Source organism: Neofelis nebulosa, chromosome 1 (assembly GCF_028018385.1).
Source record: "Neofelis nebulosa isolate mNeoNeb1 chromosome 1, mNeoNeb1.pri, whole genome shotgun sequence".
Taxonomy (NCBI): Eukaryota; Metazoa; Chordata; class Mammalia; order Carnivora; family Felidae; genus Neofelis; species Neofelis nebulosa.
In genome coordinates, this window is record NC_080782.1 from 96,854,019 (window position 1) to 96,871,242 (window position 17,224).

The 17,224-nt window shown below is 38.0% G+C and overlaps 1 protein-coding gene across 1 annotated transcript in view; it reads right to left on the reverse strand.

Moving 5' to 3' along the window:
- Positions 1-17,224, reverse strand: part of JMY (junction mediating and regulatory protein, p53 cofactor) — a 100,758-nt gene that overhangs the window by 55,709 nt on the left and 27,825 nt on the right. Inside the window, 1 exon segment of the mRNA XM_058728779.1 lies at positions 4,326-4,499. Within this exon segment, the coding sequence (XP_058584762.1) occupies positions 4,326-4,499 (174 nt within the window).

Sequence of the window (17,224 nt, forward strand, 5' to 3'; positions counted from 1 at the left end):
TCAAGCCCTGCCGTCAGGCTCTGTGCTGACAGCTCACAGCTAGGAGCCTGGAGCCTGCTTCAGAGTCTGTGTCTCTCTGCCCCTCCCCCAACCCTGCTCATGTGCACTAGTGCTGTCAAATATAAACATTAAAAATATATATAAAAATAAAAGTTGGCCAATGTGTTTGAAGTGCTTTTAGCTAACTCACAAAGACAATAGGCCAACTCAGTAACTGACCTTGACTCATTATTATGCATGGTTTAAACATCTATATAGAATCATCTAGATTGAATCTCACTCTGCAGATGCAGAAAAACTAAGGCCCAGAGAGATTTTAACTTTGAGTTCAGTGTGTTCCTTCCCTTAGCTGTTTTAAGTTCTTTTAAACTTATGGTTCTCAAACTTCAGTACGTATCATAAACGCCTGGAAGGCTTGTTAAAGATTGCTGAGCCCCTCAGTGGAGTTTCAGTAGAGATCTGACCTAAGGACAGAAATCTGTATTTGTAACAAGGTTCCAGGTGATACTGATGCAACTAGTCTGGGGTTGTAGTTTTCAGAACCAATGTTTTTAAGTTTATCCATTTTGAAAGAGAAAGAGGGAGAGAGCTAGGAAAGGGCAGAAAGGGGGAGAGAGACAGAATGGCAATTCCAAGCAAGCACTGCACTTTCAGCACAGAGCGCGATGTGGGGCTCAAACTCTTGAACTGTGAGATTATGACCGGAACCAAAGTCAGACGCTTTACCAACTGAGCCACACTGGCACCCCAAATCCTATTTATAGAGTATGTTTCATGAATATGTTCTAGATGCTTTGTGGCATAAGAGAATTACTGAAAAATCTATATTAATTGCCATTTATGTAAATACAACTAAAACTATATTACAGTATATTTAATATAATACATAACTATTATAATTTTAAACATAAAAACATATAAACACATTATACACTCAGGGTGCCAGGTTAACTTTTCTATCACACTTTAGTATGTAAGTCAATGAAAGCACTGGAAATTACCTTCTTTCTAAAGAATCTAGGGGGGCACCTGGGTGGGTCAGTCAGGTTAAGCAAGTGACTTCAGCTCAGGTGGTGATCTCACGGTTTGTGAGTTCAAGCCTCACACCGAGATCTCTGCTGTCAGCACAGAGCCCACTTTGGATCCTGTGTCCTCTTCTCTCTGCCGTTCTCCTGTTTGTGCACACTCTCAGAAATATTTATTTAAAAAATATTAATAAATAATCTAGAGAGCAAAGGTCAAACTCCACAGGATCCTTTAGTGTTCTAGCCCCTGACCAACTTTCCTCTAACTTCCTGCAAACCCTTAGAACCATGACATAGCAAACAATTTACACCCTGTGGTGTAACTAAAACAGCAAGCTTTGCAGTCAAACACACATGTGTTTCAATCTCAGCCACGCTATTTACTGGCATCCACCAATGATGCCAGGTGATAGTGAAGCCTTGGTAATTTCCTCAATAATTCATTTCGACTAAAACCATAAACACATGCCTATTCACTGTACCATTTCTGTTTTTATCTTTATCTGGAATAATCTCTATTCCAATCTCCACTGCATACATATATACCCCCTTCCTGCTGAATTCTTATTTAATCTTCAGGGGTTAAGTTCTCTATATAATCTTTCATTATATCTTTAGGTAGTTTTGATCACTCCAGTTTGTGTGCCTCTACATCAACTTTTACACGGTGCTCATTTTCCTATTTAAAAGAAAAAATCACCTTAAGTTATAATTTATGTATAACAAAATATTCCCGATTTTTAAGTATAAATTTTGATGAAATTTCACAAGTTTAAATATCCATGGAACCATTACAATCAAAATTTAGACCTATCAATCACCCTAAGGATGCTGTTATACCTGTTCCCTCTCAATCTCCACCGCTCCACTCCCAGGCAACAAATGTTAAGCTTTCTGTTGATATAGATCAGAACTATCATGTCCAGAATTTCACATAAATAGATTCATACAGTTCACACTGTGTCTTTTGTTCAGTATCATTCTGTCAACTATTTTATGCATTCTCTGTACACCCAAGAAACAACCACCACAATCGAGATAAAGAACATTTCTATCACCTCCAAAAGATTGCCCATGCCCTTTGCCATCCATCCCTTCACACAAGTATATACTCCTTTGTATTTGGCTTCTTTGACTTAGCAAGATGTGAGGTTTATCCATGTTGTTGTGCCTATCAATAGTTAATTCCTTTGCGTTGCTGAGTATTATTCTCAAATGGAAATACCACATTTTGCTTATCCATTCACCTGTTGATGGTTATCTGGACTTGTTCCTTAGAGGCTGTGAAGGTGGTATGAGTATTAGTGTATAGGCCTTTTTTGTGAACAGAGGTTTTCATTTCTCTTGTATAAATAACTAGGATTTGAACAGCTGAGTTGTAAGGTATGTATACATTTAACTTTTGAAGAAACAGCCAAACTGTTTTCCAAAATAATTTTACCAATATAAAATGTACTAGCAATCTAAGAATTCCAGTTACTCTACACCTCACCAGCCCTTTCAAGTGCCAGAGCTTATTAAAATGTTTATTGAGACAGACAGAGAGAGAGAGAGAGAGAGAGAGAGAGAGAGAGAGAGAGCGCGCGCGCACCCCCTCTCCCCCTGCAGGCGGTAGGGCACATAGAGCCAAGAGAAAATTCCAAGCCGGCTCTGTACTGACAGCAGAGCCCAACACGGGGCTCAATATCATGAACTGTGAGACCATGACCTGAGCCAAAATCACTCAGTCATCCAGACACCCCAGAATTTTTAACTGTATTCATTCTAATAGGTGTGCATCTCATTATGGCTTTCAATAAGTAACTAGATAAGTAAATCAAGTCTTTAAGTCTATTTATTTTGAGAGAGAAACACAGCACAAGTGGAGGAGGGATAGGAGGGTGGGGAGAGAGACACTCCCAAGCAGGCTCTGCACTGACAGTAGAGAGCCTGATGAGGAGATGGAACTCAGGAACCTGGGAGATCATGACCCTGAGCCAAAATCAGAGAGTCAGACACTTAACTGACTGAGCCATGCAGGTGCTGTCTTTAAGTGTTCTTTAAATATTTCTCCCAGTCTGTGGCTTGTCTTTTCATTTTCTTAACAATCTTTCAAAAAGTAGAAGTCTTTAATTTTGGTGAATTCCAACCTATCAATTTTTAGTTTAGTTCAAGGTTTCTACATCCTGTCTACATGAACTTTTACCTTTCTTTCCTCCAAATTGTGAAAACTTTCTTCTGTTTTCTTATATAAGTTTTAGAACATGAGATTTTATGCTTAGGTCTAAGATAGCTTTCAAATTAATTTTTCTATAGGATATAAAGACTGAGATCGATTTTTATATATGGGTATACAGTTCTTCTAGTAACCATTTGTTGGAAATGGTTACTCCCAAATTGCTTTCTTAACCTGATGGAAAACTAACTTACTATATAACTATGCATCTATTTCTGGGTTCTAGTCTATTCATTTGATTTACATTTCTATCCTAAGCCAATACTACAATGTCTGGAATTCTCTAGCTTTTTAATTTTTAAAAACAATTTTTTAAAATTTGGAATTCTCTAGCTTTTTACTAAGCTTTGAAATCAGGTAACAGAGGTCCCTAGGTGGCTCAGTGGGTTAAGCATCCAATTCTTGGTTTTGGCTCAGGTCATGATCTCGCAGTTCATGAGTTCAAATCCTACCATCAGGCTCCATGCTGGCAGTGCAGAGCCTGCTTGGATTCTCTCTCTCCCTTTCCCCCACTCATTCTGTCTCTCTCAAAATAAATACATATTTAAAAAAATTTTTTTTTAAAGAAATTAGGGGCGCTGAGTGGTGCAGTTGGTTAAGCGTCTGACTTTGGCTCAGGTCATGATCTCATGGCTCGTGAGTTCAAGCATCTTCTCTCTCTCTCAAAATAAATAAAAAGTAACTAAGTAACTAACTAACTAACATCTTCCCAGAAAAACTGTTCCCAAAACCTCTGGTAAGGAAGCTTAAGGCTACACAGTTCCCAAAGCATTAAACAGGAGGAATAGAAGGAGAAGAAAAGTACAAGAAAATGGGAGGAAGATGGGGATTTCTCAATGTATCTACAACTTTACTTTCTAGACTCTTCTCATCCCCAGGTACTTAACAGAATTGCCTCTGAGATTCTTTAAAATGAGGTGCTCAGGCTGTATAGAACCTCGACCTAGCAAAATAGAATCTCTGGGGAGGAAGGACGACCTATCAGCACTTTTAAAAGGCTCCTCTTATAATTAAGATGGATGGCCAGCCAGGCTGAGACTATAAAACAGGCAGGCTACTGTGTAGGTTAAAAAAAAAAAAAATACCTTTATCTGCTGTCTCCGTAGCATGGCAAGTTCTCTCATGTCTCGGAACGGCTGTAGTAAATACTGATATAGTTCAGTTGTGGCTTCTGCAAGGCTGCTATACGCTTCATCCTCCATTTGATACAAGTCCAGAAGCTCAACCATGCTTTCTGTATTCTTGTGCTTATCCAACAGCTGTGGAACAAGAAAGTTTTATTATAAAGAAATCTGATTATAATGGCCTATAAACATTTGCTTTTAACTCCCTCTCTTATCATCTTACGACCCTGGAATATTGAAACACAGATGGAACGAAAGGGACTAAATGCTTTTCATAACTCATCTCCATGCCCCAAGATGTGTTACTACTCAAGACCACGGCCTCAATCAGCTTTTCAAACTGCTCTCAGTTTTTCATAACTGAAAAAACTCTCTGAAAAAAGCTCTCAGCTTTTCATAACTCATCTCCATGCCCCAAGATGTGTTACTACTCAAGACCATGGCCTCAATCAGCTTTTCAATACTGCTCTCAGTATTATTCCTGTTGTATTTCCTGGGACTCCATACTATCTATCCACCTAGGCTTATATCCTTACAAAATTTTTCCTCAACTATGTCATAGCTTTCTCTGTTTTTATATGAAAAAAAAAAAAAAAAATGGGAGTTGGGGAGTCACATGGATGGCTCAGTCAGTTAAGCGTCCAATTTTGGCTCAGGTCCTTCCTGATTTTGCAGTTAGTGAGTTTGAGCCCTGAATCACACTCTGCAGTCAGCACAGAGCCTGCTTGGAATCTTCTGCCTCATGCTCTTTCTGTCCATCTCCCACTTGCTTGCTCTCTCTCGCTCAAAAATAAATTAAAAAAATGTTTTTCATTGCTAATATACACAGTAGTTAGTTATCAACCCCTGGCAATATTATTTACTAATTTCCCCAAATCTCCTTGCCACTCTGCTCCTCCTCCCAGTTTGGAACATTCCCAAATTAACTCTTGATAGCACAATGTAAGAATTAGAGAACTCAGTGACTCATTAAAAAGGAGTAACATCTGAACCATAGGGGTCCCAGAAGATGAAGAGAGAGAAAAAGGGGCAGAAGGTTTATGTGAGCAAATTATACCAGAAAACTTTCCTAATCTGGAGAAGGACACAGATGTCAAAATCCAAGAAGTACATAGAACTCCCACTAGATTCAACAAAAAATGACCATCAACAAGGCATATCATAGTCAAATTTCCAAAAAATACAGACAAAGAAAGAATTATGAAAGCAGCAAGGGAAAAAAAAGTCCTTAAACTATGAAGAAGACAGATCAGGTTCACAGCAGACCTATCCACAGAAACTTGGCAGGACAAAAACAGGAGTGGCAGGATGTATTCAACGTGCTGAATCGGAAAAATACGCAGCCAAGAATTCTTAATCCAGCAAGACTGTCATTCAAAACAGAGAGAGCAAAAGTTTCCCAAATGAAAACTAAAGGAATTTGTGACCACTAAACCAGCTCTAGAAGAAATTTTAAGAAGGGACGCTTTGAGTCGAAAAAAGACAAAACAAAAAAGACCAAAAGCAACAAAGACTAGAAAGCACCAGAGAACATCATCAGAAACACCAACTCAACAGGCAACACAATGGTGCTAAATTCGTATTTTTCAGTACTCACCCTAAATGTCAATGGACTAAATAAATGCTCCACTGAAAAGACACAGGGTATCAAAATGGATAACAAAACAAGCTGTTTAAAAGAGACTCATTTTAGACCTGTAGATTAAAAGTAAGTGCATAGAGACCCAGCTATCATGCTAATGGTTGTCAAAATAAAGCTGGTATAGGCATATTTACATCAGACAAACTAGATTTTTAAATAAAGACTGTAACAAGAGATTAAGAAGGGCATTATATCATAAGAGGCCTATCCACCAAAAATATCTAATAACTGTAAATATTTATGCCCCCAACGCCGAAGCACCCAAATATATAAATCAATTAATCACAAACATAAAGAAACTCATTGTGGGGCGCCTGGGTGGCTCAGTTCGTTGGGCAACTGACTTCAGCTCGGGTCATAATGTTACGGATCATGAGTTTGAGCTCCGCGTCAGGCTCTGTGCTGACAGCTGAGAACCTGGAGCCTGCTTCGGATTCTGTGTCTCCCCCTCTCTCTCCCCCTTCCCTGCTCACGCTCTGTGTCTCTTTGTCTCTCAATAACAAACATTAAAAAAAAATGTTTTTAATAAAATAAAAATAAAGAAACTCATTGATAATAATACAATAACAATAGGGGACTTCCAACACTCCACTTACAACAATGGACATATCATCTAAGCAAAAAGTCAACAAAGAAACAATGGCTTTGAATGACACACGGGACCAGATGGACTTAAGAGATATATTCAGAGCATTTCATCCTAAAGCAGAATACACATTTTTTGAGTACACATGGAACATTCTCCAGAATAGATCACATACTGGTACAAAAATCAGCCTCAACAAGTACAAAAAAATCAAGATCATACCTTATGTATTTTCAGACCACAACACTGTGAAACTCGAAATTAACCACTAGAAAAAATTTGGAAAAACCATGAATACTTGAAGATTAAAGAACATCCTACTAAAGAATGAATGGGTTACCCAATAAATTAAAGTGCTAATTAAAAAGTACATGGAAGCCAATGAAAATGATAACATGACAGCCCAAAACCTCTCGGATGCAGCAAAGGTGGGCATTAAGAGGGAAGTATATAGCAATCCAGGCCTTCCTAAAGAAGAAATAAAGGTCTCAAATACACAAACTAACCTTACACGTAAAAAAAAAACTGGAAAAAGAAGAGCAAATAAAGCCAAAAAACGAGCAGAGAAAGAGAAGTAATAAAGATTAGAGCAGAAATCAATAATATCAAAAACAAAAACAAACAAAAACCAGTAGAACACATCAATGAAACCAGGAGCTGATTCTTTGAAAGAATTAACAAAATTGATAAAACCCTACCCAGTTTGATCCAACAGAAAAAGGAAAGGACCTCAATAAATAAAATCACGAATGAAAGAGAGATCACAAACAACACTGCAGAAATACAAATGATAGTAAGAGAATATCATGAGCAAATATATGCCAAAAAATTGGGCAATCTAGAAGAAATGGACAAATTCCTAGAAACATATGAACTACCAAAACTGAAACAGGAAGAAACAAAATTTGAACAGACCCATAACCAGTAAAGAAACTGAATCAGTAAATCTCCAAACAAGAGTTGAGGGCCAGATGGCTTCCCAGAGGAATTCTACCAAAAATTTAAAGAGGAATTAACACCTATTCTTTTGAAGCTGTTCCAAAAAACAGAAATGGAAGGAAAGCTTCCAAACTCATTTCTACGAGGCCAGCATTAACTTGATTTCAAATGCAGACCAAGACCTCACTAAAAAGGGGAAATACAGACTAACTTCCCTGATGAACATGGATGCAAAAATTCTCAACAAGACACTAGCAAAACAGATCCAATAATACACTAAAAGAATTATTCACCACGATCAAGTGGGATCTATTCCTGGAATGTAGGGCTGGTTCAGTATCTGCACATCAATGTGATACACCACATTAATTTTAAAAAAGGTTAAGAACCATATGATCCTCTCAATAGAGAGTGAGCATTTGATAAAACCCAGCAAGCTTTCTTGACAAAAACTGCTGATAAAGTAGGGATAGAAGGATCATACCTCCAGATCATAAAAGCCATATACAAAAGACCCACCACTAGTATCATCCTCAATGGGGGAAAAACAGAACTTTCCCCTAAGGTCAGCTACACCACAGGGATGTCCACACTCGCCACTGTTATTCAACATATTATTGGAAGTCTTAGTCTCAGCAATCAGGCAACACAAAGAAATAAAAGGCATCCAAATCATCAAGGAGGAAGTCAAACTTTCACACTTCGCAGAAGACATGATACTCTACGTGGAAAATCCAGAAGAGTCCACCCAAAACCTGCTAGAACCAATACATGAATTCAGCAAAGTCGCAGGATATGAAATCAATGTACAGAAACTGGTTGTATATCTAAACAATGATGAAGGAGAGAGAGCAATCAAGGAATTGATCCCATTTACAACTGCAGAGCCTCAGGCTACACAGCTTTCTAGACTACTCACTCCACAAAGACTGACTACTGTGCAGAGTTACACGGGTAGTGGACAGCAGAAGAAAATCCTAACTTCAATTTCCAGGACTAGCACAGGCCCTCTCTCATTCTCCATTGTGCCTGTTTTGCCCTTCCTCTTCTTCATTCCCTTTATCTGCCTGGGCCTTCTTGGCATCACTTAGCACAATAACTAAAGTTACTACAAGAACTAAAATTAGGCTTGGAGGCATCTGGCTGACTCATTGGAGGAGCGTGTGACTCCTGATCTCAGGGTTATGGATTTGAGCCCCATGTTAGGTGTAGAGATTACTTAAAAAAAAAACAAAAAAAACCAAAAAAAGCTTTAATTTTTTAAAATGTTTATTTTAATTTTGAGAGAGACAGAGACAGAGCATGAGCAGGGGAGGGGCACAGACAGACGGAGACACAGAACCCGAAGCAGACTCAGATGGGGGGGGGGGGGAGCGAGAAGGGGGCTGAACTTGGGAATGGGGAGATCATGACCTGAGCTGAAGTTGAATACTTAACTGACTGAACCACCCAGGTGCCCCTACACTTTCTTTGTTTTATCTCCCTGAGATCTACCAGATTCTAAATGAAGACTGGCCAAAACCCTTGTGTTTCTGGCAGAGAATGAGTAGTGTGGCCATTCTGCAATATGCTCAGGGATCATTCCATCTTAACAAGGCCTGTCCTCAAGAAAAACTATTTTACCATAGCCTTATGTACTAGGGTTTCACCAGACCCTAAATGACCTAGGGAAGAGAAATGCTCAACTCCTGTCTCACTAAGGAGTGGGGGTTGAGAAGTGGGATACTGAGAAGCACTTGTGAAAGTAATAGTCCCAGGGTACAGACAGGTTAAAAAGTATTCATAAGTCTGTGATTAGCACTTCCCCTAATTCCTTACCGTTGCATCAGCAGACCTCCCGTGTAAAAGGAGAATAAAACCAAAAAAATTTCATACCTTAGGTTTTTATTTAAGAACTAACTAGGGAAGGAGCACCTGGGTGGCTCAATTAAGTGTCTGACTTTGGCTCAGATCACAATCTCACGGTTTGTGGATTCAAGCCCTGTGTCGGGCTCTGTGTAAACAGCTCAGAATGTGGAGCCTGCTTCAGATTCTGTCTCTCCCCATCTCTCTGCTCCTCACCTGACTCTCTCTCTCTCAAAAATTAACAAACATTTAAAAAATTTAGAAGAACAAAATTACAGGGCATATTAGAAGTACAGTTTGAAGAGATAGACCAAGCATCAAGACCATATGCAGGTACAGCAGGGATATGGGAACTATCAGACTGGGAATTGAAACTATAACTGATATGCTAAGGGAACTAATGGAAAGGCAGACAACATTCAAGAATGAACATATGAAATGTAAGCAGAGAGATGGAAATACTAAGAATCAAAAGGAAATAAAATGAAAAAATATGTTTGGGGTACCTAGGTAGCTCAGTTGGTTAAGCATCCAACTCTCTTTTTTTTTTAATTTTTATTTATCTTGAGAGAGTGTGAGCAGAAGGACAGAGAGAGACACACACACAGAATCCAAAGCACGCTCCAGGCAACTAACAGATAATAGTTTGCTCAAATTAGTAGCCATAATATATCCAGCAATTACATCTTATGCATTAATAAGATAAATTAAAAAAAAAAAAAAAAGACAGAAATGTTAAAAGGGACAGGAGGGAAGAACTGGGAACACCTTGTTACCAGGAACCTGTGCTACAATATGAAGTGCAACAGCACTATTTGAAAGAAAGCTTGGTTAGTATTGCAAATGTATATCCCAAAATTGAATGCAAGCACTAAAAAAAGTTTAAAACAGTATCACAGATATGCTAAATTGAGGATATACTAATTGATAAAAAACCAGAATATAAGATGCTTAATACCAGAATGCTCAAAGAGTGGAAGATGGATAAAAGAAAAAAACAACATGGCAATAAACAGAAAATAGTAACAGGAGAGATATTACTCCAACGGTATCAATAATCATTTTAAACATCGATGTTTAAAATACACCAATTAAAAGACACTGTCAGGTGAATATAAAAACAAGATCCAACTATATGTTGTATAGAAGAAACTCACTTTAAATACACACACAGATAGGTTAAGGTGATAAAAACATACCATGCTAACACTAATCAAAAGAAAGTTGCAGTAGTTATACTACTTTCGACAAAGCAGACCTTGGAGCAAGGAAAATTATCAGAAAAAGGAGATCGGATAGAACTACAAGGCTATGATACTTGGAGACTTCAAGACCCCTTTATCAATAAGGACAGAGCCAACAGTCAGAAAATCAGTAAGGATATAGGTGAACTCAACAGCACCATGAATCAACTGGACATAATTGACATCTATTAACTACTTCATCCAACATATTCTTCTTCAGCTCACATGGAACATTTACCAAGACAGATCACATTCTGGGCCTAAAACACACTGTAACAAATTTGAAAGAAGTCACATGAAGTATGCTCTCAGACTAAAATGAAATTAAACTAGAAATCACTAACAGAAATATTGCTGGAAATCCCTAAAATACCTGGAAATTAAAGAACATGTATTTTTTTTTAATGTTTATTTATTTTTGAGACAGAGACAGAGCATAAACGGGGGAGGGTCAGAGAGAGAGGGAGACACAGAATCCGAAGCAGGCTCCAGGCTCTGAGCTGCCAGCACAGAGCCCGACGCGGGGCTCGAACTCACGGACCGTGAGATCATGACCTGAGCCGAAGTCGGACGCTTAACCAACTGAGCCACCCAGGTGCCCCAAAGAACATAATTTTAAACAGTAGCTGGATCAAAGAAAGTCAAGAGAAATTTTAAAATACTTTTAACTAAATGAAAACAATTTATCAAAAATTCTGGGATGTATTAAAGGTGCTTAGAGGAAAGTTTATAGCACCGAATGCATATATTACAAAAGTCTAAATCCAATAATCTAAGGCTTCACCTTAGAAAACCAAAAAAGCAAATTACAATTTTAAGAGTACATACGAATAAAATTTAGAGTTTAAATCAGTGAAATTAAAACGGGGAAATCAATAGAGAACAATGAACAAAAAAACTCTGGTTCTTTGAAAACATCAATAAAGTTGATAAACCTTTATCAAGGTTAGCAAAGAAAAAGAAAACAGTTACTAGAAAAATGGACATAACTACTGCTGCCATGAACTTTAAAAGGAATATTAAGAAGATCTCTATGCCCACAAATTCAACAACCTAGGTGAAATGGATGAATTCCTTAAAAGATACACTCTAATAAAATTCACACCCAACAACAGATAATCAGAATAGGCCTATTATGTACTCAAGAAGTTGAATTTATAATCAGTAACTTTCCAAATTAGAAAATACCAAGTCCAGACAGGTTCACTGGTAAATTCTCCCAATCAAAACATTACGAGAAAACTATAGATCAACATCGCTTATGAATGTAGATGCAAAAATCCTCAACAAAGTATTAGGGAGGTATATCCAAGACTCAATAAGATTATATACTACAACCAAATGTGATTTATTACAGGTATGCAAGACTGGTTCAACATTTTAAAAAAACAAATCAATGTAACCCATCACATTACAGTCTAAAGAAAAAAAAAATCATATGACATCGATAGATGCAGGAAAAGTAGTGGAAAAAACCCAACACCATTCATGAAAAACACCACTAGCATACTAGGAATATAGGGAAACTTCCTTAACTTGATAAAAAACAACAAAAAACCTACAGCTAACATTTTTAACTGTGATAAACTAGATGCTTTCCCATAAGGGACAAGGCAAGGATGTCCCCGCGCATCATTCCTATTTAACATTGTACTGGCAGTCCTAGCTAATGCAATTAAGGAAAGAAATAAAACGCATACAGATTAGGAAGAAACAACTGTCTTTACGTGGATGACACTGCTGTGTAGAAAATCCAAAGGACGAGACAAAACAAAAACAAAAAATCCCACAAAACACAAAACCTTCCACATATCATTTACATTAGCAATAAAAAAAATGAAATACATGTCAATCAATGCACAAGACCTGTATGAGCAAAGTTACACAACTTTGATTAAGGAAATCAAAGAACAAGACAAATGGAAAAATATTCCACATATATGGATTGGAAGATTTCTGTTGTCAAGATGTCAGTTCTTTCCATCTTGATCTATATAGACTAAATGCAATGCCAATCAAAGTATCATCAAGTTATTTTGCAGACATTAATGCGCCAATTCTATAGTTTATACAGAAAGGCAAAAGACCCAGAACAGCCAACCCAATATTAAAAAACAAAGTCAGAGAATTGACACTATACAACTTCATTAGTCACTAGAAAGCTACAGTAATCAAGACAGTGTGGTAATGAAAACACATCAACAGAGGAGAGTCCAAAACAAACCCACAGTCCAGTAAACTTTGACAAAGGAGCAAAGGCAATTCAATGAAGAAGAGTCTTTTCAACAAATGGTACAGAAACAAATGGGCATGTACATGCAAAAGGGGGGGGGGACCTTATACCTTGCACAAAAATTAATGCAAAATGGACCATGCAAAACTATAAAACTCCTAGAAAATAGGAGAAAATCTTGGTGACCTTGGGTTTGACCGATGTTTTAGACATAACACTAAAAGCACAATCCATGAAGAAAAAAATTATTAAGCTAGACTTTGCTAAAACTAGTAACTTCTACAAAAGACCTACAAAAGAATTAAAACACAAGCTACAGACTGGGAGAAAACGCTTGCAGAATACATTTCTGATAAAACACTGTTATGCAAAATATACAAAAAAACCCCTCCCAAACTCAACATTAAGAAAGCAACCCAGCAGTTTGAATAGTGGTGTGATGAAGTAGGAGGTGGGATCTCCCTGGCTATCTGACTAGTCTTTTCTCTGCCTTGTTTGAGCTTGAGCAGAATTTGAGATGGTAAGGCTGGGAAGGATTCCGGAAAGGCCAAGACAAAGGTGGTACCTCAACTGGCAGGAAATGCATCAAAAGACTTGAAGGTAAAGTGTATTACCCCTCATCACTTGCAACTTGTTATTCGTGGAGATGAGGAATTCTCTCACCAAAGCTATAATTGCTGGTGGTGGTGTCATTCCACACATCCACATATCTCTGATTGGGAAGAAAGGACAACAGAAGACTGTTTCAAGGATGCCTGGATTCCTTATTATCTCAGGATTCTAAATATTCTTATCTGAGGACTCTAAATACTCTTTTTTTTTTTTTTATTTTTTTTTAACGTTTATTTTTGAGACAGAGAGAGACAGAGCATGAACGGGGGAGGGTCAGAGAGAGGGAGACACAGAATCTGAAACAGGCTCCAGGCTCTGAGCTGTCAGCAAAGAGCCTGACGCGGGGCTTGAACTCATGGACTGCGAGATCATGACCTGAGCCGAAGTCGGCCGCTTAACTGACTGAGCCACCCAGGCGCCCCTCTAAATACTCTTAATAGCTGTCCAGTGTTGGTGACTCCAGTGGACTGTATCTCTGTGAAAACACAATTTTGCCTTTTTGTATTGAGCAAGTTGGAAGTTTAATTAGCTTTCCAACCAACCAAATTTCTGCATTCGAGTCTTAACCATCCATATTTAAGTGTCACTGGGGTTTCAAAGAAGCTACTGATTCTGAAGTAGTGGGTTTTGATTGAGTTGACTGTTTTTAAAAAACTGTTTGGATTTTAATTGTGATGCAGAAGTTATAGTAACAAACATTTGGTTTCGTACAGACATATTTCCACTCCAGTGGATAAGCTCAATAAAGGTCATATCCCAAACTAAAAAAAAAAAAAAAAAAAAAAGGCAACCCAATTTAAAAATGAGCAAAAGATCTGAAAACATCTCAGGGCACCTGGGCGGCTGAGGTGGTTAAGTGTCTGACTCTTGGTTTCAGCTCAGGTCATGATCTCAGTTTGTGGGTTCAAGACCCATTTTGGGCTCTTTGCTGACACTACAGAGCCTGCTTGGGATTCTCTGTCTCCCTCTCTCTGCCCTCCTCCACTCACATTGTCTCTGTCTCTCTCAAAATAAATAAACAAACTAAAAAAGAACTTCCAAATTAAAAAATAAAAAAATCTTAAAAAAAAAAAAAAAGATCTGAAGATATCTCATCAAATAAGATATACAGATGTCAGGTAAGCAGAGGAGATGTTCAATATCATACTATCATTTGGGATCTACAAATTAGACCAGTGAGATGCCACTACAGATCTGACAACACCAAATACTGGCAAGGAGGTGGAGCAATCAGAATTCCCACTCACTGCTGGTGGTAATGTATTCTTATCATCTGTTTTTAGGCATGTGCACATCAAGGATTATTAGATCTTCTTAGAGAATTAACCCTTTCATTATTATGTAATTCTCTTGATCCTTCATAATTTTCCTTGCTCCAAAGTCTGCTTTGTCTCAAATTAATATACCTACTTCACATTAATATAGCTACTTTAGCTTTCCTTTGGTAAGTGGTAGCATGGTATTTCTCAGAAAACTAAATATATTCTCACCATATAATCCAGCAATCCTGCTCCTTGATATTTACCAAAATGAGATGAAAACCTAAATCCAAACAAAACCTGCACATAAGTATTATAGGAGCTTTATTCATAAATGGAAACTTGGAAGCAAGAGATATCTTCCAATAAGTAAATGGATAAATAAACTGCGATACATCCATATACTGGAATACTCATTCAACAATTTAAAAAAATGAGCTGTCAAACTACAAAGACGGGGAGGAACCTTAGATACATACTGGTAAGTGACAAGAAGTCAATCTGAAAAGGCTACATATTGTCTGATTCCAATTACATGACATTCTGGAAAAAGCAAAACATGGAGACAGTAAAAAATAATCATCATCATCATCATCATCACTAGTTGCCAGGAGTTGGAGATGTAGCACACCCCAATGAATGAATAAGGGAAACATGGAATTTTCAGAGCAGCGTAAGTGTTCTTTCTGTATAATATTGTAATGGTAGATACAGACATTCTGCACTTATCAGAATTGCATAACACAAAGAATGAACTCTAATGTAAACCATGCACTTTAATAACAGGGGAGACTGTGGACAGGAGGGGAATAAATGAGAACTCTATTTTCTGCTCAATTTTTCAGTAAACCTAAAATTGATATAAAGCAAAGCCTATTAATTTATAACTGATACAAACCTTTTTTAAGAGACAGAAAGCCTTGGGGCACCTGGGTGGCGCAGTCGGTTAAGCGTCCGACTTCAGCCAGGTCACGATCTCGCGGTCCGTGAGTTCGAGCCCCGCGTCAGGCTCTGGGCTGATGGCTCAGAGCCTGGAGCCTGCTTCCGATTCTGTGTCTCCCTCTCTCTCTGCCCCTCCCCCGTTCATGCTCTGTCTCTCTCTGTCCCAAAAATAAATAAAAAACGTTGAAAAAAAAATTAAAAAAAGAGACAGAAAGCCAAAATCAAGTTGGATACTCAACCAACTGAGCCACGAAAATACCCCTAAAGACAATTTTGTATTTCACCGTATGTGTGCTTATTTTTAAAGTAAAACAACAAAAAAAAGATTTAAAAATAAATTCATAATAACCTATTAACACTGATTTTCATCTCTGCTAAGTCCTATTATTTCATAAGGTGATCAGATCAATGTTTTTTTCCGCTTTGTTAACAAGTAATTTTTACTTGTTTGGTTTTGTTAGTTTGTTTTAATATAAGTCAACTAGAACAAAAACAATCAACTCAGATATCAGTGACTAAACCGGTAACATACATGGGGCACCTAGGTGGCTGAGTAACTTCAGCATTCAATTTTGACTCAGGTCATAATCTGTGGTTCCCAAGTTTGAGCCCCGCGTCGGGCTTTGTGCTGACAGCAAGCCTGGAACTTGTTTCAGATTCTGTATCTCCCTCTCTCTCTGCCCCTCCCCACCTCAAAAGTAAACAAACATTAAAAAAATTAAACTGATAATATATAAATGATTTAAAGATGTGGAAAGAAGCCAGGCCAAGTGGGATCTTGCTTTATGCTGAAAGCGAAGAGCTATCATTAAAGGTTTTTTGTTTTATTTTTCCCTCTCAAGACCTCTCTGGTTACAAGAAAATATCAGGGAATACTTTCCCAAGTAAAAGAACCTTATCTGTGCTCTGAATGATTAAAAGACAAACTAGACAAAGTGGGAAGGGAAGACTGGGTCAGAAAGACAGAGAGGAACGTCCATGGAGACCATAAAACATGGTTAACAAACTGGAGAATAGAAAGGGAGAACACAATGGAAGAATTCTGGAGACACTAACAGACCCGGCTAGCCTTGAGTTATACAATGACAGTGAGAAAATATTGGAAGGGGGTACCAGTGTGCATGCAGAGGGATCAGTTCACAGGCTCCTAGATGAGTCCATGAAAGTTGGTGGAAGCTTACATTTTGGGGTAGAGAAAAACAAGATTCAAGAAATGCTTTGGAAATAAAAATCAACAGTACCTGGGCAAAGACTACCAAGCTTCTGACACTAATTGAGACAAACAAAGGAAGAGAGACAAGTTTTTAGAGGCAATGATTAACAGATTCAGAGACACTATATCCAAATTGTTTTAGATATGCAAGAGGAGAGGTCATATAGGGGATGTACAACATCCAAGATAAACTATCTTTAAGAGGTCTAAAATCTAGGAGTACCTGAATGGCTCAGTCGGTTGAGCATCTGACTTTGGCTCAGGTCATCATCTCACAGTTCATGGGTTCAAGCCCGGCATTGGACTCTGTACTGACAGCTCAGAGCCTGAAGCCTGCCAAGGATT